The 25,470-nt window shown below is 41.5% G+C and overlaps 1 protein-coding gene across 1 annotated transcript; it reads right to left on the reverse strand.

The window, feature by feature from the left end:
• Positions 1-1,249: 1,249 nt before the first annotated feature.
• Positions 1,250-17,700, reverse strand: dennd4a (DENN/MADD domain containing 4A). Its single transcript, XM_029522741.1, has 29 exons — positions 17,384-17,700; positions 16,927-17,173; positions 16,753-16,822; positions 16,451-16,620; positions 15,556-15,794; positions 15,384-15,450; positions 15,209-15,267; positions 14,957-15,101; positions 14,496-14,671; positions 14,042-14,142; positions 12,757-12,975; positions 12,270-12,415; positions 11,818-11,838; positions 10,210-10,343; positions 9,805-9,937; positions 9,388-9,594; positions 9,184-9,312; positions 8,955-9,099; positions 7,709-7,831; positions 6,724-6,834; positions 5,312-6,105; positions 4,977-5,193; positions 4,324-4,415; positions 4,043-4,218; positions 3,517-3,898; positions 3,117-3,225; positions 2,683-2,845; positions 2,532-2,596; positions 1,250-2,172 (listed from the first exon to the last, which is right to left on the reverse strand). Exons 1-29 carry the CDS (start codon positions 17,692-17,694, stop codon positions 2,036-2,038), a joined length of 5,088 nt encoding a protein of 1,695 aa, XP_029378601.1. The 5' UTR covers positions 17,695-17,700; the 3' UTR covers positions 1,250-2,035.
• Positions 17,701-25,470: the final 7,770 nt, after the last annotated feature.

Below are 25,470 nucleotides of genomic sequence, written 5' to 3' on the forward strand. Positions count from 1 at the left end.
ACGGCAGCTTTTAACTTTTCCATTTCACTGGGAGATGCAGATTTACTGATTATTAGATCGTAGATCGTGCAGATATAGCTGTAAAAGAAAGAACAAGAAAAGAATAACAAATGTGGAGAAACAGAAATCTAGGAGACACGCACGTATTGGAAAATCTAAGTTCGTAAATGGGAATTCTGCACAAAATGTAAGTACACTTTTGCAGAAACAACATCCACGAAGAGATCCTGAGCTTACTTGAACTCACTTGTCTTTCATGCAAATCAGTTTTTATACATAAAAAAAGACTTGTCATTCATTTTGTACAATATTAATAATAATAATGCTAATAATAATAATAATTTCCACCCATCAAATTAACATGTTTATTCATAATGAAGGCAAACTATAGATCCAGACAGAGAAAAATTGATTCCTTTAGTTTTTTTTTTTTATGTAAAAATCATACAAACCAGTATCTGTGTTACAAATGATAAATAATACTCCTTTAGCATTGTTTATTTGACAAATAGTGTAAACAACATTTAGACATCGAATGGTGTTTTGGTCATCAATGTTTTTTGTCTTTTTCTGTTTTGTCTCGTCTTTTGTCACCAGATACGAGGTGGCTAAAATGCAAATGAACATGCTGTGAGATTGGTTATTCTGAGCACACAGCAATGTCTAATCCAGCATCTTATCATTATAACTGTGAGGTACAGTAATGAGCAGTGCAGTCCTGTCACACTACAAATAGAAATCTAGGCAGTTTTTATGTCAGTTAAGAGTGAAAGACAAAAGAGCGAACAATCACACTTTTCTTTTCTTTTTTTTTTTTTGGGTTGTGGTTATAAATTAGGGCAGGTCAGAGGTGCTGTTCCAACACATTTTAGACTTGTACATCTACTAATATGTTTAGTGCAAACAATCACTGCACTGTCATCCATTCAAAATTGTTTTCAACAGTCAGTTTGGTTGTAAGTGGTTAAAATGAGCTTCAACAGTGCACTTTTGTCCAAGTGTCTAAAACTGACATCTACATCATACAGTGGAGACCAATGTGAAATATACAAAATATTAGAATCATATACTCTGTACAATTTTATATATCAGTTTCTGTGTCAATACATGAATTTGTCTAGCAAAAATCATGTTGATTAAACCAACAAAAGTGTATTTTCAGTTTTATTTGTCTTCTATTAGTTTGATTGTACTGTTTGGAAGGAAATATATCCTTGGTGGTCCCTCATAACACATGAACCATTCATTCATCACTTTAAAAAAGATATTGCTTAAAAACTGTAAATAAAACATATAAGTATTACTCCTTTTTTGAGTTATTTTAGTATATTGTACAAAAAAGATACATACCTAACTAATTGTGCATACACATGAATTAACTGCTCCTCTTTCATTCAGAAGCAGCATTACCTCTTATACTGTTTGATGTCATTGTATAGTTTAGTTTTGTTTCTTGTGTATTCAGACATTGAACATGCCTGCTAGGATTACAGAGGTACAGAAACAATTTCTTTGCTTTTGTCAGCCAGCACAGTAAATCCTGCAGCTGCTAAATAGAAAAGTCACTTGATCATTGGCTGCGGGGGCAACAGCATTGTGTTAATGAAAATGAAAAGTCAGAGCTCATCTGGTCCAAGTGCTTTGTGAAAACATGAACATCTAAGAGCAAGTACTTATTATACACACACTCAACAAAAGTCTTCACAAGGTCACCAGGACCACTGAGACAACATGATCATACGCTTACTTTTAACTCACGGCCTCAACAGCAACAAAGTCATAAAATAGACTGTACAAATATTTTACCATAATTATGCTGAAAATACAGAAGAATTTTCTGAATATTTACAAACACGAGGGTTGTCCACGTCCCTCCATGCATTTTGGAATTCATGAAATTCATGGCAGTTGCCTGACATTAAGTGTCATCTTTCTATTGTGCTTTAAAGAGGTTCAGTCAGGTGAGCTGGTCCTGAGTCTGAAGAGCAGTCCGAAAATCAGTTAATGGAAAACGTAACAGAAGGAGACAATCATTTTACAAAGTGGGCTCCCTAAAAGTTCTCCTACATTCCATGACTCCTGCTCCAGGGGGCCGGTCACAGTTGTGTGTCAGTTTAACCAGGTTGGGTGTGAGGCGATCATAGGCCAACTTGTACTCCCGGTCAAAAGCATCTGCAAAGAAATAAAGATTGTTAAAAAAATATATTTTTACTCAGATAGTCACTATTTTAAGTTTTCTAATTAGCAAGAGATGTAGCTAATGCGAATGTCATTTGTTTTTTAGTGTCGCTGTCCAGCATTGTATAAATTGAATTTTTGACCTGCTGGTGGCACTAAAGGAAAAGGAATGATCAAAGTCATTACAATTTATGCCATAGGGACTACTGATATCTGTATCACTTTCCAGGCCAGTCCATCCAATAATGTCTGTGATGTTTGAATCTGGACAAATGTGGTAAACTATTCAAACCACGGGGTGACATTACCATCCTACGCTGCCAGCATGAATAAAAATAGGCTTTTAAACTCACTTATATTAATGTTGTTCTTCCCCAGAGCCACCAGAGCAAGGAACAATAAATCTCTGTAGAGGCTCCTTTTTGGGAGAGAAAGAAAGAAAGAAAATTAGGTTTTCTATTCCCATTGTGGTCTCAACATGACTTTACACTGACAACTCCTCACCTCTGCCTCTTAAAACCGAGTTCTGGCCCCAAAAGCTGGATGATCTGGCTCATGGGTTGATAGACATCACTCTTTTTAATGCTCCTCACAAAACCCTGCAGGAGCTCTACAGTGAAGAGCTGGCCTTCTTCACATAGGCCCGACCGAACTAGGGAGTTGGCACCTGAAAACAAAGAGAGATGAGAGTCACCGTGATCAAAGGTTCATTCATCTCAGAAGACACTGAGATAGGAGGCGTGGGTGATAGGAGTTCTGATTTGAATTATGCATGATTTTTTTTTTTTTTTGTTGTTTCATATTCATAGTTTCATTTGGATGTCAATATCTGACCTTGATTACATTTTCCAGCATTGCCATAATTTTGTAGAAATTAATTTCAGCTTTCGGAACATAATATACCTCAGTCTGTTAAAGTAAATACTGAAGTAACTCACAGTGTGTGTTCCACAGGACATAGCAGGGTTGAACTTTGTCTTGGTGCAACTTCAGGTTGTCCCACATAATCCTCACTAGCACTTGCTTACTGTCCTCAGATGAAACGCTCTGTTGAGTCTAAAGAGGTAAAATGAGAATGAATGCTTTATTTTGTGTCTGACAGCCAATATTAACTGTTATATCTATTTATAGCAATACATTTTCATTTGAAATGACACATTTCCAGTGAAATTCATGCATTTTTTTGTTAAAACTACCACCGGCAGTCACCAAACTCCTAACTGTCGACATCCTACACAAAAGCTTGAAACCAAGACTGATTAAATGGTGACCATATATTAAATGGATTAATCTACACAATTATACGTGGGTTAGCATGAAAGATGTTGGCATCTTTACCTCATCGCCATGGCTACAGTGCTGGGAAGCCAGGACTAAAGCTGGCAGGTTGCTTGGCAGCTCCAGCCTTCTGAAGTACCACACGAGGTTCCAGTAGACTATGGGGTGCTGGTCAACAATGCTCGGAGAGGAGATGGCCTGGTCGCCCTCGTTCAACAGGAGGCTCTCCAGCTCTTTCCACAGAACCAGAGGGCTCAGATAGGGCACCGTCACCGGAGCACAGGCCGGCACAGCTTTCGCAGCGCTCCCGCCGCCCTCCTGCTTCTGTGGCGATGCTGCTGACTGAGCTCCACAGTCTGATGCAGCTGCAGACACGTCGGCCTCAGGATTGAGAGATGCAGACGCGTACTCCTCTGTAACAGGATTACTTTGCTCAGAAGACCTGCGAGGAGATGCACAACAAATCTGTTTAATGAGGCCACTGGGATAAAAGATATTGTGTCTGAGAGTGCGTGTGTGTGTGCGTGAGTCCATGTGAATTCATAATGGGTTCATACTGCGCCCATCTGTCCAAGGGGGAACTTGCCTGTTCTGTGGTCTCAGATCTCTGATTTCCACATTAAGGAAAGGAAGAAAAGCTGTTCCACAGAAGGGACAAGTACTGTTGAGGTTTGAGTCATTTGCTGTCCATCCAGCCATGATCTCCTCATCATACACCAGACAGTCACATGTCTTACAGAGCGAACAGCTGGACATGAGCACCTACAACAGAAATCATCGCAACGTGGAGGAAATCAGATGCAGTGCAACACTTCGTCACGACAGAGCGAATCAGTAGCACCGGATTTTAAAACACAAGGAACTTACCTCTATGGCGTAATTGGGAGCAGGTTGGAAGCGACCGGTGTCTTGGGAGGAATCTGGAGTGTGAGGAGTTTTTGCGGGGAGCGCCAAACCACCTGGGTACAATGGATGATTATACAATTAGACACACAAGGCAAAGCCAGGATGTAGCACAAGCTATCAAAGCCATCAAATGAGAAAGAGTGAGACAAAGAAGCAGCCTGTTCTTCAAAGAGTTCACTCAGCAGTTGTTTCAGCTACAGTGAATGTGTGTCTTCGGTTTTTTGTCTTAGAGCGTGCACGTGAGGGTGCATGCACGTGTATATGTTTGCTGTATGGCCTGCGGCTGAGTGCAGGGAAGCCTACACACTCGATCAGCCCTCATGCCTGCTGGCCTAGTTTTCCACAGAAAAACCGACTCTCCCTTACTCAGCCCGACTCTAAATTTAGACAGCCAAGAACTGTTTTGCTAGGAATCAATACAATGCTGCAGTGAAGCAATGACCTTTTTTAAACCGCACGTTTAGACCGCAAGCTACTTGAAATGAGATTATCTTGTTTGCCTTGCAAAAGCAGACATTTCAACAGACATTCCATCTTTCAATGAAAATCCCAAATTAGCAGCTTTGGTCAAACAATATTGATTAGACAGACAGATTAAAGGATGTGGAACAAACCGGAGAAGGAGTTGTGTCTGAACACTCTGTTAGGCGTGCCAGGGCTGCCGAGGTTAGCACAGCCCACGACTGGGCTCCTCCTGATTCGGGACATGCTGCCATGCTGGGGGGAGGTGAAGCCATCTGGGTCCAGACAGGAGTCATTATCAAGCAGCAAGAAGCAGTCTGCCTCTCCTGAGGTCAGAGAGGATATGCTAATCTGGTCACAGTTTGCATCCTGCAGGATGGAAAAAAGAAAGAAAGCAAATGCCATCACATTAAGACAGCTCGATGTGGACAGTTTGATATCATCAGCAGCTTTGTTGGAAAAATTTGGAGCATGCTGTACTTCTGACCTGTGTTAATGAAGACTGGGACGACAGGCGAGAGTAAAGGCGGCTGGCCTTCTCAGCCACGCCCTTCCCTGCTGATATGACGCTGCTCTTGAAGATGTCCAGAGTTGGTGTGAGGAGAGAGTCCATGGAGAACGATGAGGTGGAGGGAGTGGGTGACGAGGGTGACACTAACGAGGAGGGCCTGTCCCTGTCTTTGTTACCGACACCCAGAGGAAGAGACGGAGACGGCCTCAGCCTCTCCTTGGGTTTAACAGGCAGTGGGAGGTGTGTGTTGGAGCGCAGGAGAGCGGGGGGGCTCGGCCAGGCGTGTGGAGATAAGGGGGTTGAGGTGTTCTGTAGGTCCATGCTGGGAGTGCGGCTGCTCAGGGGACTGCTGCCGTTCATGTACATCTCAATCTCCTCCGCGAGGTTGCGGTGGGTGCTTGGCGTGCTACAGTTGTCCGGGTCACACCTTTGCACTTGCTTAGTCGCCATCAGCGACAGGGGGTCGAAGCCCATCTCTATATCCGTCCTACTCACACCACCAGCACTCCTCTCAACAGAGACGCCTTGCCTCTCCCCTGCATCACTGCACCTCATGCTCATCTCCTCCAGAGCCGTCTGTTTGTCCGTCTCCTCTTCCTCTACCCCATGCAGTCTCTCCGTGGCTACGTGCTGCTGCTTCGCTGAGCCTAGATGAGGCACGGTGAGCCTCAGGGCTCCCTGTCCACCAGACAAATCGAGAGATTTTGGCCTCTCTGTTTTTGGCAGAACTCCGCTGTGAAGGGTGTCACCGGATGACCCGGTGCCATTACCTGTGACAAAAAAGCAATGTAGCAAGACATTCAGCTCTGACAGAGAAGGACAGAAAAAAATCTCTGGTCCTATTTAACACATCAATTAAAGCTTTTAGGAAGAGAGGCTGCGTATTGGTGTCTCAATGTCAGATGGTGGAGACTTAAATCATGCAAATCTTAAGGAAGATACACCGATTACAATTTTTTGTGCAGTCAGTCAAAACCTTAAACGTGCCAAAATACATTCCTACAAAATGTTTGCATTTGACATAGAAAATCCCCTGAATGGAAAATAAAGTTATAAGGTATTAAGAGAGAGGAAATGCAACGCTTAGTGACAACACTGATCATGAACGGTGGAACAGAGAGACCTGACATGTTTTTATTTGCAGCAACATTGGAAACAAATCCTTTCACACATGCGATTGCCTGCTTACATAACATTCATCCATCACCAGATTCTGTTTCTCCAAAACATCTAAACAGATCAGCAAATGGATGGGCAGGGAGGGGTGTGCATTACGCCCACACCGCAATATGACATACCAGCTTTTAAACTGAAACTGACATTTTCACTTCAGCAGAAATGGTCACTAAGTGTCAAAGATTAGAGACAGCAGCCAAAGCATCACTCACCAGAATGACTCTGTCCTTTGTCTTCTGCCAGTGGGATGTTGTCATTCTCTCGGCTGCACAGCTTCTCTTCCTCTTTGGACAGTGAATCATAACCTTGGTCTGACTGTCCACCTGAAAACAGATAAGAGGTATCACTCCTCGGAAAGTCCTTTTTTTTATTTTTTTTTTGCACTGTTTTTCTCTCTCAGAGAGTGCTGAGTAAATCAAAAGCCTGCTATTTAGTCTCCATGGAGCCTTTAGAAAAGAAAAGCGATTTGAGAGTTTTGACCGCTTTGCCATTCTGTACAGCTAACAGCAAACTCAGTACCACTCACAGAATAGAAAAGCAGGAGTATCAGGAGAGGAAAAGAGTCTTTGATACAGCCAAGGGCAAACACAAACATGTTCTTAAAATCTAGAGTCAGAGTTAATATCAGAACAAGCCACGAGCTGCCCTTAGACCTTTACGACCCCTGCTGTTTCTGCTGCAGTGCACATGTAGTATGTGTAGTATGTAACCCTAACCCTAACATAAGGCACAGGGCAAAAGAAGAACCAACGTGTGTCAGTGAGTTAACATGACTGATGAACTGCCTATTTTACATTTTCCCTCATCAATTTTAAACGTCAGTGGAATGTAGTTAGGATTTGTTATTTTATTACCCTTAAATAATTATTTGATGGCTTTCCATATTCATAAAATATCACTTCAGGGACTTAATAATAATACAATGACATGTTTCTGAGGCATATTTTTGGTAGTTGAGAGATCCTGTTTTTCAGTGGGTGTTGGGTGATTGACAAATAGCAAAATTGCGTCATAACAATTTATTTGAGTACGGTGACAATGACGCAGAGAGAAGAGAAAGAAGAGGAGATTTAAGAATCCCGGGGTTTGACCACTTTTTATTTGCTAAATCAATCAATTTAACAGTGCAACATTGAGTCACAACGAGAAGTAGTGACACAGGTAGGATGAGGGAGAAGCAAAGCTGTGGCATCCTACCTGTGCTAAATCCATCATCACTGGAGTCCATTTTAGTGAAGTCAGTGTCAATGGAGGTTCTCTCAGCAGAGTCATTAGCACTGTCCAAACTCCCATGACTGACTGTGTCAAGATCACTGCCGTCTGCAATGAGATAACAATAAAAGCGGGGGGCCCAGGTTAAAACAAATGTCAGAGTAGCAGCCGGATTATAAGACTAAAGCACAGATGGAATAAGAGCACTTTATGTAACCATTATGAGCAGGGATGCTGTGAATACCTCATACTGTGGCTGGCTGTGGCTGATTGAACATTGCTGAACAAAAAAGGATGCCATCACATTCATTTTTTTTTATCTTATTTTTTTAACTCAAAGGAGAGCCGAATCCGGGCCAAATGAATTGTTGATGAATGAATGAATGAATGAATGAATTCATTCAACGAAAGGATTGCGCTTTTTAATTTGATTGCATTTCCATCTTTGTACATTTCTATAAAATCATCTTTGTTAAGTGCACCAAATCTGAAAACATGAATAAGCAGTAGTAAAGGACATGGTGTGAAGCTTGATGATGCAATACTGCTAATGACCCTTTCTATGGCCTGTTGTGAGAACTAACATCAAGAGAAACCTGTGCACTGGGACCAGTGGGGAGAGAAAAACGCTTCTCTATGTTTAATTAGTGACACTAAAGTAATGTGTGTAGGGAACAATTTGTCCTGGAGGAGGCTGGATAAACCCTGTTATTTTAAGATGCCTTGAAGAAAATACTGCTCCCACAGGATCATCCTCATTTACATGTGTACTCATTAAGCTGTGATGTAAAATCCTACTTTGACAGTCTTCCATTTACTGAATCGCTGGGCAAGTGAAACGTAACTACCACTGAACATCATGCTATACCACACAACATAAGACCTGAAAAATCTGGGCTATGAAGAAAGAGATGACTCGTGGTGTACGTTTTAGTGTTTGTATGTTGGAAATGTGTGACTCATTGTACTAATGGATGTGGATGATATCAATTTTCATTTAATGATGCTTATATCTGACTGCATTTCTGAGATCATGACTGCAAAGAGCAAAGGATATATGACTTGTTTTCACTAGAGCAAAGAGTGTTACAACAAGCGTTTATGCAGGAAGTATGGCACATATTTGTGAAACTATTGCATTTAAATGAAAAAATATCAGTGCACCTTTTAGCTGTCAGTTATCACATTCACATATCAGTCAAACTCTAATAAAACAGGATTTTGGGCTGACCTGAAAGCTGAGGATCTCGGTGAAGTGTCTGGTTTTTTCTCCCAGCTAGTTTGAAGTGGAGCACACCGAGAATCATGTTCCTCAGCTTCCTCCACAGAAAGTAGCCTCCTCTGGTGGTGGAGGGCCAGGTGCTCTCCAGCACCGCCTGCCACAGAAGCATGATTTCAACTAAACTCGTCCATTTGAAGTCAGGCCACTTTTGTTGACAGTTCATATCAAAACCACTTACCCTGTTGTAATACCCATAGGTGATGGCATTGGGTTGAACTCCAGCCTTCTTCATCTCAAACAGCACCCTGACTGCAAGGACAGGCTGACTGTACTGGCCACACAACTGCAGCAGCACACGGTAACACACCTTGGACAGAAGATTTCTTTCAGTATCATTAATGCGTATGCATTTCTGTGTGTGTCTTATTTTTCAGTCTCCTACCTCATCTGGAGCCTGCAGCTTCTTGTCTTGCATCTTCCTCAACACATCGTAGGCTGTGCGCAGTGCTCGGACCTTCAAGTGGCACGACCCGACAAATCCTGGCAGGCAGATGAACCAGAGGCCGTAGCAGTGGTGTAGCAGACACTTGGACCACATCTGAGGCATAGATGAATAGGTTTTGGCTATCCTTTGAGCTGATTTGATCTCCTGAGATGAAAAAAATAAAAAGAACACATAAAAAGATGATTTATCTTGTTTTATCAACCACATCATTTTTCCATTGACATTCATACCCTTATCCATCATCATGAAGGATGAGTATAACACTAGAACAACACAAAAAACAAGATAGGGAGATTTAAAAAAAAAACAACAAACAAACAAAAAACAAAAACGTTCCCTACTGGTTTGGCTGACCTGTTTAGAGCGTCTAAAGATGGCCGTGGGGCTGGCTGGGCTGCTGTGACGTGAGGCCATGCCTGCTGATGGAGGACTTTGTCCCTCCAGTGGCTCCAAAAGCTCAGCATTCAGCACAGGAAACCCAGAGTAGCTGCAGAAACACATATACATACACTCATTTACCATGAAGATAACTTCACATGGGGATCAATCCCACATAAAGAGAAACAACGTACGCCAAGTGTAAAGCAGCTTTGACACAGGTTCAACAAAAGCAATGAGTTACAGTTTAAAATAATGACAAAGCCCCAGAGCATGGACTAATTCTTATCTCTAACTACTGAAGAACTGTATTTTCCTTTGGGAATCACATCGTGTGCGTGCATGTGCCTCTGAAATGTGTAAAACATAGAATCCCGGTACCTATAGCACAGAGGATGTTCCTCCCCCTGTGGTGGTGGAGGCAGCTCTGGAGGGTTGATATAGACTGTGTGCTCACTGCGATGGGATTCATCCAGTTCAATCAGTCTGGTGTCCTCAGGGCGCTCACTGTCCAACTGGCAAGACAAACACAATTTTCATCACTTTTTTTTGAGCGTATATCTCAGCTTTTCCATAAACACAAATCCATTGGCTTTTGCTGTTTGGAGGCTCACAGGCATCTGGGACTGTACAAAGCTTCAGCTCGGAGCAAACAAGGGTCAGTGGGGAGAAGCAGATGTCAGTAATGAGTCTATATACCCCAGAAATATGGCCTCTATCATCAGTCCGTTTATCTGAAGCGTACTGCCAAGGCAGAGGCTTGATCCTATGAATCTTCCAACACTAAATGAATGCAGGCTGCAGTGACCTGGACAAAATGCCATGTCGCTTCAGGGACACGAAACCACACTACTTTACTGCTTTGGCCGCGTTGGTTGAAACTGAGCTGTCAAATTTCTGTCAACTTGAAACGACGGATCCGCCCTATGAAGTGAAGAGTTCAAGTCTCGACTGCCTGCCTGTCTGAGGTCAGGAGCAGCAACACAGAGGAGAAGGTAAAGGTTGCATGTTCTTTTTTTTTCTTTTTTCTTTTTTTTCCTGTCAAAATTACTCCTGAATAGCCGATGTGCGCTCACTTGGCTTGTCTGAATCGATTACCTGCTTATCTTGGACAAAAGATTCGCACAAAACGTTAAAAATCATGGCAGCAGCTGAAAAGCTCCTGAGTGGTGCTGCATTTACAGCGTTTGTTCCACTCAGTCAAGTGGATGATTCAGTCAACTGACCCGTTTGCCCTCACTTCGATTCTGCTCAGTGTTTCTCTGCTTGTTGCCCTTCCTCTTACACCCAAGAGGTCTTTCTCAATCATGCACTTGTTGTCAACCTCAGCAGCAATGACGCTGAATGAATCAATACTTCCACTTCTCAATAATAACCGCAACATCCATTCATACAGGAGCTCAAAATGTGCATGCAAGATGTTAATGTGACTTCCTGATTACACAAGTGTGCAAGCAGAAAAAGTTTTTCAGGAAGGGGGGGTGGTGTTTTGTCATTTGCATGCATTACAAAACATGTGTAGGCACAGTTTATAAATAAAAGATGTCAAATCCCAGAAAGATTAGCCCTCGAACTAACAATGAGGCACTGATTGTCAACTCAAAATATGGATCATTGCCTCCATCAAACTTGTATTTTATATTTGGCAGAAGCTACTGAAGAACGGACAGTGTGCAAAATGGCGAACGCTAATAATTAATCTTTCCGTCTCAGCATCACATCAGTCAGATCTGCCGAAGCTCTCTGTGTGGATCATTCTATTGGCACCTGGTTCAATAATGCAGACTGCGGACACATAAAAGGCTAACGCACATCCTTCCATTTAAAAACCTGACTGCACTTTTGCCTTCACAAACAGACAGCGCTCTGAGCTGACTCACGAGCGCACTGACTAAAACTACGCCAGAAGCTACTGTCACACGGAGAAAGGCAAAATGTGTAAAAAGGTGCATCCAGCTATAAACTGCAGTACAAGCCCCGGAGGCTTACCTTGCCTCCAGTGGTGAATAGCTGTCAGGCAGGCGGGTCAGCATGACAAACAAAGGAGCAGAGAGAGAAATCAGAGAAAAAGAAAAAGACCAAGACAGACAAAGGAAAAACATTTACAAGACTGAAAACAACAGGAGGAAGATAATGATGATAAAAGTTTAGTGCCCATGTTAAGAGAAGCCTCAAGGGAGATCTTGTGTGTGTTAATTTCTATTAGTTCCTGTTTTTTGCTTATAGTTCTTTCTAATTAAACCTCGATAAGACATCTTAATTGAGGAGACAGCATGCGATTAATCTTTCCTCTAAATGCCTCATTGTTTTTTCTGAGAACTTCTGCAAATGTGTGGAGTTCAGACTAAATATGGGAGCATTAATTCACACAATGATGTGGTTTTTCTAATGAATTGTCTCTACACATGAAATCCATAATAAGGATTTGCTGCAAGCCTCACCTTATCAACGCACTCATCAAAGAAAGCCAGGCTCGCATCCTTATCGCTGACAAATGAGCACTCCTCTATGAAACGGCTGAACATTTGAGTCTTGGTCATGAGGGAGTAAAATCTTTGATGGGAGCGATCCCTGCTCTTCAGGAAGCCTGTGAAACAAAACGTATCGCGATATCATTGCACTGCCATGATTCTAAAAATGAACGCGCACTTTATGGTGTAAATGTGCAGCATTTATAAGAAATTCACACTGTGCTGCAATACAAGTTCTTCACTGCTACACACATATGGGCGAGGTCATTGAGCTTTTAATCGTAGCTGTTTCTCTGATTGCTCATCTAAGCTTAATTTCCACTGAGGCCTGAGATAAATCAACAGAGTCATTACTGCGGTGATTTGGGCCAAACTTTGCTGCAGCCACCACAGCTGTGGAAAAACATCTAGGCAACACAACAACAGCTTGTTGGTTTATATTATGTTTGAAGTGTACCTTGGATGTCGAAGAGGGAGCCGGCATCCGTTGTCTTCTCGGAGGGGGCCTGGGTGATGGGCAGCAGGTAGGAGCGGTATCCTCGCAGGATAGCCGCCATAAAGCGCAGGAAGGCCTCCTGGATCTCCAGCTCCAGAGTGTGGAGGCTCTTCCCCCCGTGGAGCTCACTGTCAGTCACTGTGTGCTCCATCTGCATGTCTTCACGGTTCAGCTGACCACCTGACAGCGCACACAGTCGTGATGTTGATTGTATATATATATAACCATGAATAAAATAGCAACACAAGGAAGTAAAATCAGGTACAACCACACTAATAGTGTATATATGCAGTTTTTTTTTGTTTTTTTTTTGTGCTTGTAATTTTTGGCACATTTTCTAAAATGTGACAAGTAGTAACCAGCTAAATGAAAATTTTGTAAATGCAAATACACAATATTTGCTGATTGGCACAAAAAAAAGATGTTGGCGGGAATGTCATCAGTTCTGTGACCTTTGCATATTTGGTCATAAACCAAAGAATTGAACAAACTGAAAATTTGAGATGATGATAGCAGCACATAAAATAATGAATACATTTCTCTCAAAAGTAAACGTGAACCTCGTCGTATCGGAGGAAAAGTCAGGGGATCCTGTTGTGGCCATGAATGTCTGGACAAGATTTAATGGTAACAAAGTATAGTTCTTGAGTTATTTCACTCTCGTGCACCAAACTCTAAACCAACTCAACAGCCAAAAGCACTGCTGTAAACAGCTATTAGGCAACAATTTTGCGTGATTGTACAGAGTGTTTCCGTCCTGGACAACTGGATACATTTGGATAAAACTGGAAACATTTCATCATTCCTGTATCAATAGCCAAAAGTCATGTAACCGAGAACATCAAAGGTGAATATTTGTTAGTTGCGTTCAAATTACAATTTCTTTACTTTTTACTGTTAATTGAGACAATTAGGAATGAATCTGCTTTAGAGGAGACAGATATTTCAGTTCTCTCTGCTGACACAACACATTAGCCTGTAGTGCTATGCAGTCAGCTGAAATTTGAGTAAAGCTGCAAAAGTGATTCTGGGAAACACAGCCGTTGGCTGATGGGCATAGATGTGGCCAGCAGTGGGTATATCCTTCATCAACACCCTCTCTTGGGATGAACATTATAGATTGGCTTTATATAACATTGTAATAACTTAATGACCTTTTCCTGTAAATTATCAGTACAGGCTGACTCGGCAGATAATTAATAATTCATGAAAATACACACGAAATGACACAGCATAGCGGACTCACCCTCAGTGAGCTGCTGATAAAGCTTATTCAAGGCATTCAAGAGATATTTGCAAGCTCTCCTGGGCAAGATTTTCCACGTTAAAGCCTTCTTGTCGTCTTTTCTGAAAACACACCATATGGGTTTCATTACGAGGGAGGACAGGGAAGAAATATTGAAGATAGATAGACGGAGAAAGATAGATTTACCGATCTCAGCATTTACGATTACATTGCAAAACATCTTTGGAATTGAAGTGGTAGACAAGCAGGATCCAAAAGTGCTTTTTGTACAGTAAGTAATTTTATATTCCAGCTCTTATCATTACATAAGATAGGCTCTCACTGACAAATGTAGACAACCTTCGGAAGAACTTCTGTCATGAAACCAATAAAACCTTAAATCATGGGGGGATTATTTTTTTGTTGGGTTTCTTGGAATTGAAAGTGGCCATCTATCACAGAGCAGCTTACTTACTGGGAGATTGTGTTGGTGTCCAGATCCACACAGCTGATGTCAGCCGGGGGCACATAAAGGTCGAAGTATCTGGAGTCCACTCCCACAATGAAAGGACACGGTGCACTGAGCACATCAGCCAGGGCTAGTGGGCACAGAGGGATGTAAGGGCATGGCCAGTGGAAGGGAAAGATCATCTGAGACAGAGATGGACAAGAGACAAAATCATCAGAACAATGAATCAATACAATTTATACATAGACTGCATGGATAAAAGAAGAGATTAAAACAAAGAGATGCTCAACAACCCCTGAACCACTGATAGCATTAGACAGGGTCTTTGATGCGATTATGGGTGATTCATTGATGCCTCAGCCTTGCCTCTTACCTCATCCAGAATCGCACTAATCACATTTAAGGTCATCCTCTTTAGAGTTATGATTGGAAAATATGTGGCAGATAGAAAAGAACAAAAGACTTACAGATACAAGCGCCTCTGTAACACTGGTGAGTACAGCTGGACGCAAGGAATGAACCAGGATCTTGTGCTCTGTGACAGCCAGCACCAAAAGAGTGGCTGCGTTTTTTGGGCCCAGATTCAACAGTAATGTCGAGAGGCTTCCACCGCTAACACACAAAAACATATCAAATGAGAAGGAGAATGCAAAAAATATAGAATGTCTGTGTGTTATAATTATTATTATAATTACATATTTTCCTGAATCCTCCCTTACCTGAGAGGTAGAGGAGAGGAGACCGGCTGGCTCAGCATCAGACTGTCATGTGGAGACAGCTGCGAAAGATCCACAAAGGAGTTTGAGTGTGTGGAGGATTTTACAGTGTGTGTCACAGACAGTTATGTCACAACAAATAAAGCATGCACTCATCAGCGTCACATCTGAAGGTCACCTGCACTAGGATGCGTGGTCTCTGCGTCGAGGGGAATGGCACACTTTGCATGAAGTGAGATATGTGCCTAAAAGCGTATATAAAAAAAAATGTTAATAAACTCTCAAACTAAAAATGAACCAACTTCTGATTGACTCAAAAAATAAAGGCAATTTCAGTGAAACTTGCTAACTTTTCAATAGGCAGAGCATGCGGCCCAGAGATGGAGTATCGGTAGAGGAAAGTGAGAAAGCTCTTGAAGGACTGGAAGAAGGGCCAGTGGGAGAGCAGACAGATGCTTTTGTTGCTGTAAACACTTCTGGTCCCATCAAGTCTGAGATCAACGCTTGGCAGACTGAGCTGTGAGCGCTGACGTTCAGACAGATTCTCCTCTGAGTAAGGCTCATAGAACTGGATGGCTGCTCCGTACACCTGCAGACAAAATTATCACTATATAAATGTCTATGATCAGAAAGATGCAAAGGAATTAAATCACTCCAGGCATGAAGGGCTAGAGGACTAGCACGTAGTCTAGAGGTTGGGGGAGAAGGAGTGAGCACTGAGGTATTCAGCAGTTAAAACTTGTGCACCAGCCCAAGTGGCGCATGAGTTATCCATTATTCAAAAGATGAGCTGCAAAAAAAATCTTTTATGCTGCATTGCTTTCAAAGCCTAACAGCCCTTTAGTATTCCTAACGCAGACTTTAGACTGTTTTTGATACCAGTTGTAGTCTGGAAGTTGATTAAGATTGTCTGGTATTCTTAGAAATATTCCTGCAGTTCATCATAAGGCATATAATATGCAGAGAGGGACAAATGGGGTAATGGAGATGGAGAGGATGACTGAAATGAAGCAATTGAGTATGATTTTGTGTATTTAAGGGCAGAAAACTAATGATAACTCTGAGGGGACAGCTTAATTTGTCATAATAAAAATTAATGAATGAAACGATGATGTAAATGAGACTCTTAAGCAAGTTGTGGTATCGTTTTTGGGAAATATCATTGTCGATTTTGCGTCACAGAAACACAAAGGATTGTGAAACATTGTAATTGGTAACTCTTATATCAGCAGGTGGTGATTTCACCTTTTCTCCTGAGGCCCCCGTCAGCACAAATGTGGAAAAAACAGGCAGAGAGTGCTTGGTGTGCGCGGGCCAGCACTCGATCGTGGCTCCCATGGGCAGGCAGAACATAGGTACTGACTCAGGCAGTGGGAAGGACTCGTAGTCCTCTTCAGGATACCTACACAGCAGACCTAGACACAAGCACATAACAACACAACGCAGTCAAGCACATCTTGAAAACTGTGCTTCGTGTTGACATACGGGCAGGCCCTGACAACATAATGAAAAAAATGTTTAATACGCTGTACGCATCACTTGTTTACCTGCTTTGTATGCAATTGTGTTTGATTTGGCCAGAGATTTCTTATAGCAAAGGTAGACCGAAGATCCCCACTGGAATAGGAGAGAAGAGAAAGACCACCACCAATCAATGAAAACCTTAGTTATTTTTGCAAGCGTGCTTGGGATGGAAGAGCGCTCTCAGAGGTGTATCCCACCATGCTGCTGTTCAGGTTCTTGTCCACCTTGCAGAAGGTGTGAGGGGGCGTCTCCCCTTTGCCTGGGATGATGATGCAGACATCAGTGACAGCAAGGGAGGTGTGGGGCTGGCTCTTGGGAGCACGGCGGTAGGTGATGTAGATGCGCTGAGAGGACGAGCTGCTGATATTGGCAGGGCGACCTGAGGGTGTTGTCTGGACTATGTGGCATCCAGGCTTTAGCTTCTCCTTCCACTCATACAGAACCCTGAAACATGAGGGAGCGTTAGGCCAACTTTTTATTTAATCCTTCAGAGACAAGAGAGTCTTGAGGGAAAAATACCGCTTTGACAATGTATTAATTGAGGAGATGACTGGCTAAAGGATGCGTTTCAGAGCAGATTGCCATTACCCAAGGCAGAGAAGTGATTAGTGGTGCTGGGTGAGTAAAAGGGTCAGGCTGAGGATTACTGCTTACCCAAGATCTGTCAGTGGAGGCTTATCTCTGCCACGCTTAAAGCACAGGAAGATCTGAGGGCCCCTGAGGCTGGCTCCATTGAGTTCTGCAGAGAGGCCTGAAGGGGTGCTTTCCACACAGGTGAAGCCGGGGGGTACCTCTTCACCCAGGGAGCGGATTACTACAGCTACGTCAGTGATGGGGGCGTTGGGTTTCACAGACTTGGGACTGGCATCATCAAAGTGGAGTTCGTCCTCCAGAGGCTTGGACAAGTCAGTGAGGCCCGCAACCACAAAGTAGTCGGCTACACGAGGCCCTTTATCCTCCATCATTTCCCATTCCCACACTGCGGGCTGCAAAAGCAGAATGCGAGAGAGAGGAGCAGGTCTTTTATTATATGTTGCAATCATAAAGCAATTACATACGATGCCCTTGCAATCAGGACCTGGCTGAGAGAGCTTGGCTGTCTATTCCAGGATCAGCATTAACTGAGGATACTCTATTAATTGTCTTGCCGCTGTAACTGTTGAATGAATCATGCGAACAGAGATACTACGCAGCATGCAAAATATAGTTTACCCATATTGCACATACACTCTTCGGTGACGGAATAACCAAATATAATGAGGGCATCTGGAAACATTTAGCACGCATTCCTCTCTGCAAAAACATCATAATTCACCAAGAAATACGGGAGGGTTTAAAACCAGTGACCTTGCTATATGCCCTGACTGATTATGTAAAATAAAACACATGCCTGTGTAGAAAAAAAGAGGTGTGGAAAGAAAAAGTACAAGGCCTATAAATGAGCTCTGGGAAATGAAGTGAGAGTGCACTGCAGTGGAGCAAAAAGCTTTTTTTGGAGCTTTTAGCGAGGTGATATTCAGACATCGTATATTCTGAGCTAAATAATGTTCGGAAGACAAAAGGAATAGAGGGAGTGCCTGTGAGTCAGCTTGTTATAGCTTTATCACAAAGCACGGAGCCCTGGAAGGCCTCTTAGCGACGGGCCAACTTATTGTGCTTCAGCTAAAGAGACTGTTTTATCTCTTTCAGCAGTTCCTCCACACTCACTCGCGTAGGCTACTGATAAACAGCTGCCTATAATTTCCCCCACTGGGATATGAGGGAGTTAGCATTAAGTTGTGCACTCTCCGTCTTTGATGTTTGACTACTAGGGGCTATGACACTACGCCGTGACTATATCTCACCCACTCAGGACTTCAGCTTCCACTGGCTTTAAAGGAGACTGATTTGTGCACCGTTCTCCTCTGTGGCAGCGTGATGGGACAGGAAGCTAAGCATTGCTTACAGGCTTAGAGCGTGAAACTGACCACTAACATGAGAACATGAAAAAAAAAAAATAATAATAATAAAAAAAAAAATAAATAAAGATAATCTTTTGTAGCAAACATGCTGCTGCATTCAGACTCAGCTATTAACCAGCCAGAGCCACAGCGGCAGCTAAATTGACTTATTTGGGTAATTACTGAGCCTCCTATTGAGGCCTAAGAAAATCCAGTCTAATTTACATTCTGTTTGCTTTGTGTAACAGTGAGAAGGATATTTTAAAAACCATGACTCATCATCACTCTTTCCAGTGTTTTTTCTGCATTACAGGCCCTATTTGTCCGATGGGCCATGGTTGTCTAATGTTCGTTTTGATGTAGGTAATTGTTGCTCCTGGGTATACCCAGTGATTCAGCATTTATCCATTTTTTTGCAAAATTTGTCAATACACACTTTCAAGTAGCACTTCCAGTAAAGATTTTATTATTTGTGTTCACTTTGGATCTTTCTTCACTCTTATTCTCAAAACAAAAAAAGAAAAGCAAAAAAATCAAAAAGTGTTGAGTGCTGCCAAGTTGATTTCTGAAAACAAACAAAAGGGTCCAGAATTTGACAAAGTCTGGCTCTGTCAAAACGTCCCATTATTTCGCAGCCAATGCATATTTAAAGTTGCTTAAGTAGTCTCTTTTTCGGGATTCATCACTGCTTGTATTTTCCTCTCATACTGACACATGGCATTTGTTTAAACAAAAGACTTTAAACTTTGAACACTTGTTTGTCAATCCAATTGATTTGATTATTAGATCCCCGCCTAACAAATAATGTTTCAAGCAGCTCAAGTGTCAAGCCAGGCAATAAACTGTTCATCTAATCTGCTACAAGGTTCACAAACTTTTCATTGTCACTGTTCTCCAGACCGATCATCAAAGAGAAAATGCAAAAGACAGTGATTAGAATGAAAAATGAAAATCAAGCGGTGTATTTCTATTTCACTTAGGGAACAAACAATGAAAGAAGGTGAAAGGCATAACTTATTCTGCTAAGTAGATCCCCCTTCCCCTGGATGTGATGCAGCACTTACAGCAGTCAGTTAAGGCTATTGGGTAGGTATTGCAAGAGTGCTGTTACACAGCTGATGGCAAGGCAGATGTGTCATACAATACTTGGAAGGTTCAGGATTAAATATAGATGTAATCTCCAGTTCCAACTACCACGACATCCACTGCGTCTGTTCCTCCCCCTCAACAGGAAGCGCAGGCCTAAAATCAAATCTAATCCTCGCCATAGCAACAACATTAAAACTGAACTGAAGGCTCACAGGAGACTTTCACAATGTGATGATGAAACGACTAATCTGCATGTTTCGTTACCACAGATGTACTCTGTCCATGAAATTAGTGTCCCTGTAAAAGCTGAGCAGTAGAACAAATCAGGTGGAAATATTAACAGTTTCAGTTCACCTGATTATGTTTTTTTATCATGAGAGTGGCATTTTTTAAAAACTGACCAGCTAGCTACAAAACACCATACACTGAACGGGCCTGTCCACTGTTTTCCGCATAATACTGCATAACTTTGACTGTCCTACCTATCAGTTCAGAAAGGCTTGTCTAAACTCCTTTGAGACCTGCACGAAGTGAGAAGAGGCCTATGAATAGGTCTAATTTGACCCAACTTACATGTTATATCATTTATTCATTTTATATAAATATATTTTTGGGGATCTTTCTGCTATCACACATTTTGGAGGCAGCCCTGCATTAGCTCAACACTGAGAGTGAGTCACTAATGGTCTCCCCAGAAACTGCAATCTTCTCATTCACCACAGTTTTCTTCATAAAAGCAGACAAATAAGGACAAGTCGGATTTCCTCTTCTCACAAGCTAACAGGCCGACTTCCCTATTCATGTCCACGATTGCTTCTATGAGTCACATCGACAGCCACACTTGCAGGAACTTGCTCAGCACTTGTGCCATAATTCCTAAAATGTAGACTGATTGTGCGCCACAAACTTAGATTTCCCCCCACTGCCTTCGAACACCACTCATTGTATTCCGTAGAATAGAATAGATCTTCTATTTATTCTTGCCAATGGGGGAAGTTCAGTTGTTGTCTCATGTTGTCAATTAATGTAATTTAACATATTCCAAGATGCATTTTGTAGTTATATTAAATGTAAAATTTTGACATAGCGTAGACTGGACTGGACTAAGCTAAGATATAACATAAAACATTTGAAAAGATAAGGCTTATATTTGACCAGGCCAAATAGGGCAGACTTGTCGTTATTTCCTATTTGTAAAATATGTGATGCTGTGAAATAAAAGGCTTTGGCGTTTTGCTTTGAGTATCACAGCGTTGTAACCCAGTAGTTGTGTCCAGTACACAGCCAAGGCTGCTGGCAGGCCCATGCTGTGCAGGGATTATAGAGGGCGGTGTTAACAGCAGGGGGGCAGGGACGATGGGCAGCCTGATCCAGAGAGGGAAACACCAAAAGATTTCACTCAGCATCTGTTCCCTCTTAGCCATGTAGACAGCGCTCACCCTCATCAAACCCATTTGCACCACTTATGTTTGAGAGGGGGGGACCCTGACCGCTTGATGAGGAGAGCACACACGCCCAAGATAAACAGAGGAGAAAGATGTAGAAGAAAACACTGTGGCTGGACAAAGAGAAAATGCACAAGGAACCCTCTCTGACAAGCTTGCAGCATAAACCATGAAGTAAACAAACAATCATTTGAAAAACACAGCTGGTCCCAGCGGCCATAATAATACAGAGGGGTTCTCTCATCTGCCCCCTTTAGAAGAAGCCATCTTATGGAGTATCTACAAGGGATGCAACGAAATAAGCCTCCACATGACTTCAATGTAGCCAATGAGCGTACTGTAAATATAGTGAATCACACACAGTCAGCGATGTTCACTATAAAGCACCAAGTTATTCTTACAATGCATAATGCTACACGACAAAAATACCGCCAGTGTGTTCAGTAATAATAATAACAGCCCTCATCAACCACCCACCATCCAAACAACAATAAAGGATTCAGTTTGTAACGTCAACAGCCATCACCCGATTTCAAATGTCAATTTCAAAATATTGATAATTAAGGTAGGGAGACACCTTCATCATAGACACAGAAAAGAAAAAGGAGAATATACTCACATCTCACGAATCACGACGACTGAAAGATCAAAGCTGTCAATTACCAAATTTCTGAGACGGTATTATTCCTCCCTGCTACGTTCTTGGGCTGTTATTATTATTATTATTATTATTGTTGTTGTTGTTGTTGTTGTTCTCTCTCTTATAAATAACAGTACAAAAAAAGTCACCGTGAGATGGATGCGTCGGAACAGCCCGTGTGGTCCAGAGCTGCGCTTTATCCAGACCTGCGCGTGTCACGTGACCGATTACAACCCTCCCTGACGTCACCAATGACACGGCCGGGCGCTGTTTACTGAAGAGTAACGTCTGAAGGTGTGAAGAAACATCTGGACTATAAACTTCCCGCACAGCTGCAATACAAGATATTCTCAGAACACACAGCGATCGTTATCATCGGCGGGAGGAGTTATAGTAATGAATGTTCCCATTCATCCAGGTCATTGTTCGCTCTCTAAATTGATTCGTAGGCAACTGGACTTGTATTTGTCAAAGAAGACGTTTCGCCTCTTATCCGAGGGGCTTCATCGGTTCATGCTCGCTGGTCTACTAGTCCGCACTAGTCCGGCCTGAAATGACTGAAATACACCGAAATAAGCACAAAAACAAACAATCACCTTTACTCGTCATCGTTCGTGTCTTTTCGTGGTTGTTTCCTTGACTTTGTGTCTCCTTTATTCTTCGCACATGTACAGAAAAATGAGTGATCAATATCACTAAATGATGAAGTAATCAAAACCATTTTAATTAACTGCCATTTTGGTTTGTTTTTAGTCAGGACTCAAGATTGGAGCTAACACTTCCAACTTCAAAACAATTTTAACGCAAACTATTTTCCAAGACAAGATGTATTCTTAGCAAAGTTTTTCAACTTAGATTGTTAATTGTTATTTAATTTTAATTTTCATTGCATTAAAATGCAGCAACATTTCTTCATTTTTTTTTCTACTTAAGAGGCTAAGCTTTAGCTTGGATGATGATGATGATGTCAACATTTTTTTTATAATAAAATATGAAAATAAATCCAAGACAAACCCTAGCCCTGACCTTATAGAGTTTAGACATACTTCAGCCTTTAAGATGTCTCCAAAAAAACCCAGAGCTTTCAGCATGCTTGGATGATGATACAAACAGCAGTGTACTACACCAAAATTAAAGTCAACCCCACCCCCCATGATAAATGTAAAAAATAAAACAGAAATAAGTAGATAAAATTATTTTATCCGTATGGACACATTATGATGTTTTGTAGTTGGTAATATTCAAACACATGCACATTGTAAACCAAATACTCCCTGAGGAAGAGTAAAAACAGACCCAACGTTGCTGACATTATATATGAGGGCTGATCTAGATCACATTCCAGACTTCACAGACTGCAAAGTATTTTCCTTGTGCAATATATTTGTATCAGTCAAACTGAAGCCAATTGGACATTTGTGAAGAGCACAAATAAAATACATTAAACGATTACATTTTATTTCATTAGACTTGTGCTGTTACAGGCCAACTTCTCGTGCAAACATTCAGAATGAGTCAGGCTTGGTAAGACTGAGCTAGCGTAGGAAAAAGAGTGCCGGAGCCCAGAGACAGCATGACAGCATGTCTTGCCCTCTACTGCCCTTGTGTGGAGATTAGTAAGACGCACAGTCTACTTACATATGACCGTGTTTGAGTACCAGCAGACTGCAACTTAGCTTTTCATACCTTTTGCTCTGTCCTTTATTATTATATCTCCAAAACAATCAGATCCATGCCACGTTGACACTCAAAAATGTTAGGCATCACATGATTTTTAGAGAGCTGTCAATGATCGGGAAGTGAAGGATTGGTATAGGTGAAAAATTTGATATGGAAGCGGGGTGGAATAAACGATGATTTTTCATTCTGACGTGAAGCTATGACTGTATAAAAATGGATAATATGAAGGAAAAAGATTACAAGGATGGCTTTTCTGACGGCTTCACTGCTCCAAATTCATTGCATAGCCAGCAGCAGCATTTGTCTTTTACAGATTGAATTGAACACAGATTCATAGCCAGTGACTCCAGTCCAGCATGTCTGCAGAAAAGGAAAAGAATAAATTGCTTCCCCCTAAGGCTTTTCAATTATACGGAGGTGCAGTGTGGTATTTTGGTATTTTATTATACTTTTTTTTGTGTTGCTCATTGTACAAATATAATTATATAATATAATGATTGTAAATAGTCCCCCATCCCACCTATCTCTCACATCTCCCACTTATTGATGAGTTATACTGTGCACATGACATTAAACGTCTTGAATATTGTTTTTTCAGAGAACAAAGTACCCAGTATAGACAGTCCTGGACAAATATTATTCCCAGAGAAGTAAAGCTTGTGCAGTCCAATTCTAATTTCATTTTTATTTGCTTTTAAAAATACTTAAGTATAACAAATTCTATAGTATCTATAATGGATCTACTGAACCTCATGACAGTGAGACCACCTGCTAAAGGCACCCATTGACTGACTGACTAAATGACTTGAGGTATGTGATCGAAAGCCCGATTTAAATACTATACTATAGCACTATAGTGTGCTAGTGATTATACATCTCTTCTAATATAGCCATCATTAAGCCCAACCCAAATTCAAAAATTATTCTGCTGATTGAAGTCAAATGGACAAAAGCCCATTTGTTGTATTTTAGCTCTAGAACAGAAAGAGCTAAAAGTCAAGCTTCAGAAAAGAAGGGGGGGGGGGGGGAGAAATATAGGTACTTAAAAATACTTACCTGTGTCCACGCCTTTGCATTCCAGATGTTTAGATGTTCACTGAAAGTGAGACAAGGTGCTCAAATTTAGACTAGACAGATGCATTCACTGAAGCCAAAGAGATTTAAATTAATTTGCTAATTGCACACTGATCTGCTTTCACGACAATGTCTCATTCGTTATAGGATATGTATGGTATCACTAAACATCTCAAAATTTGTCATGCTTGTACTGTCTGGATAAATAAATCCATAAACAAATTCAATAAAAGCTCAAGGCCTAAAAAGCTCCCCCTGTCCTAGCCAGAGTTTTTAATTTTCATATCATTCATTATTTTTCAAGGCAATTTGAACCATTTCAACCATAATTTAGAAACTCAAATCTTGATTCCATTGACACCTTGAGGCCTTGACTATAAACTATAGTTTATGAAGCTCATCTCCGACTAAATTAAAGACAGTAGCTAATCAGCGTGGTCTGAATATATAAATAATAAACAAACTTACAACAGTCTCAAAGATCACTTTAACTATTTGATATGTATCTGCATTCGCTGTAGCAGCCATCGCTCTACTCAATTCTGTCAAACTCATGAAGGAAATATTTTATGACCTGACACTCATTTTACCTGAGAAGTGCCAATGGTGGAAGTAATTTGATTGATCAATGAAAAATACATGACCCATGAAGGGCTTTTTTTTGTTTTTTGTGAACTTGAGCCAGTTCACAAAATCTAGGTTTTTGACAATAAACCTCAATGTACCTTTTACCAGTTTTACCATTGCTTCTTTAACAATTGCCCACCACAGGGGTATTACACGCGTCATACTCTGTCATAATTAGCAATATAGATTTTTACTGACGTACTTATCCGAAAACAGCATGTAGTTGCAAACTGAGAAAAGAAGAGC

The sequence above is a fragment of the Echeneis naucrates genome, chromosome 16 (assembly GCF_900963305.1).
Source record: "Echeneis naucrates chromosome 16, fEcheNa1.1, whole genome shotgun sequence".
Taxonomy (NCBI): Eukaryota; Metazoa; Chordata; class Actinopteri; order Carangiformes; family Echeneidae; genus Echeneis; species Echeneis naucrates.

What these genes read in the sequence shown, in the direction of transcription:
- dennd4a (XM_029522741.1), bottom strand. Translation starts at nt 17,694, where the DNA reads ATGATGGAGGATAAAGGGCCTCGTGTAGCCGACTACTTTGTGGTTGCG. An exon ending in CGGGGGCCTCAGGAGAAAAG is followed by an intron (nt 15,795 to 16,450) that starts GTGAAATCACCA and finishes TTTTGTCTGCAG; the next exon opens with GTGTACGGAGCAGCCATCCA. An exon ending in TCCTCTCCTCTACCTCTCAG is followed by an intron (nt 15,102 to 15,208) that starts GTAAGGGAGGAT and finishes TTTGTGTGTTAG; the next exon opens with CGGTGGAAGCCTCTCGACAT.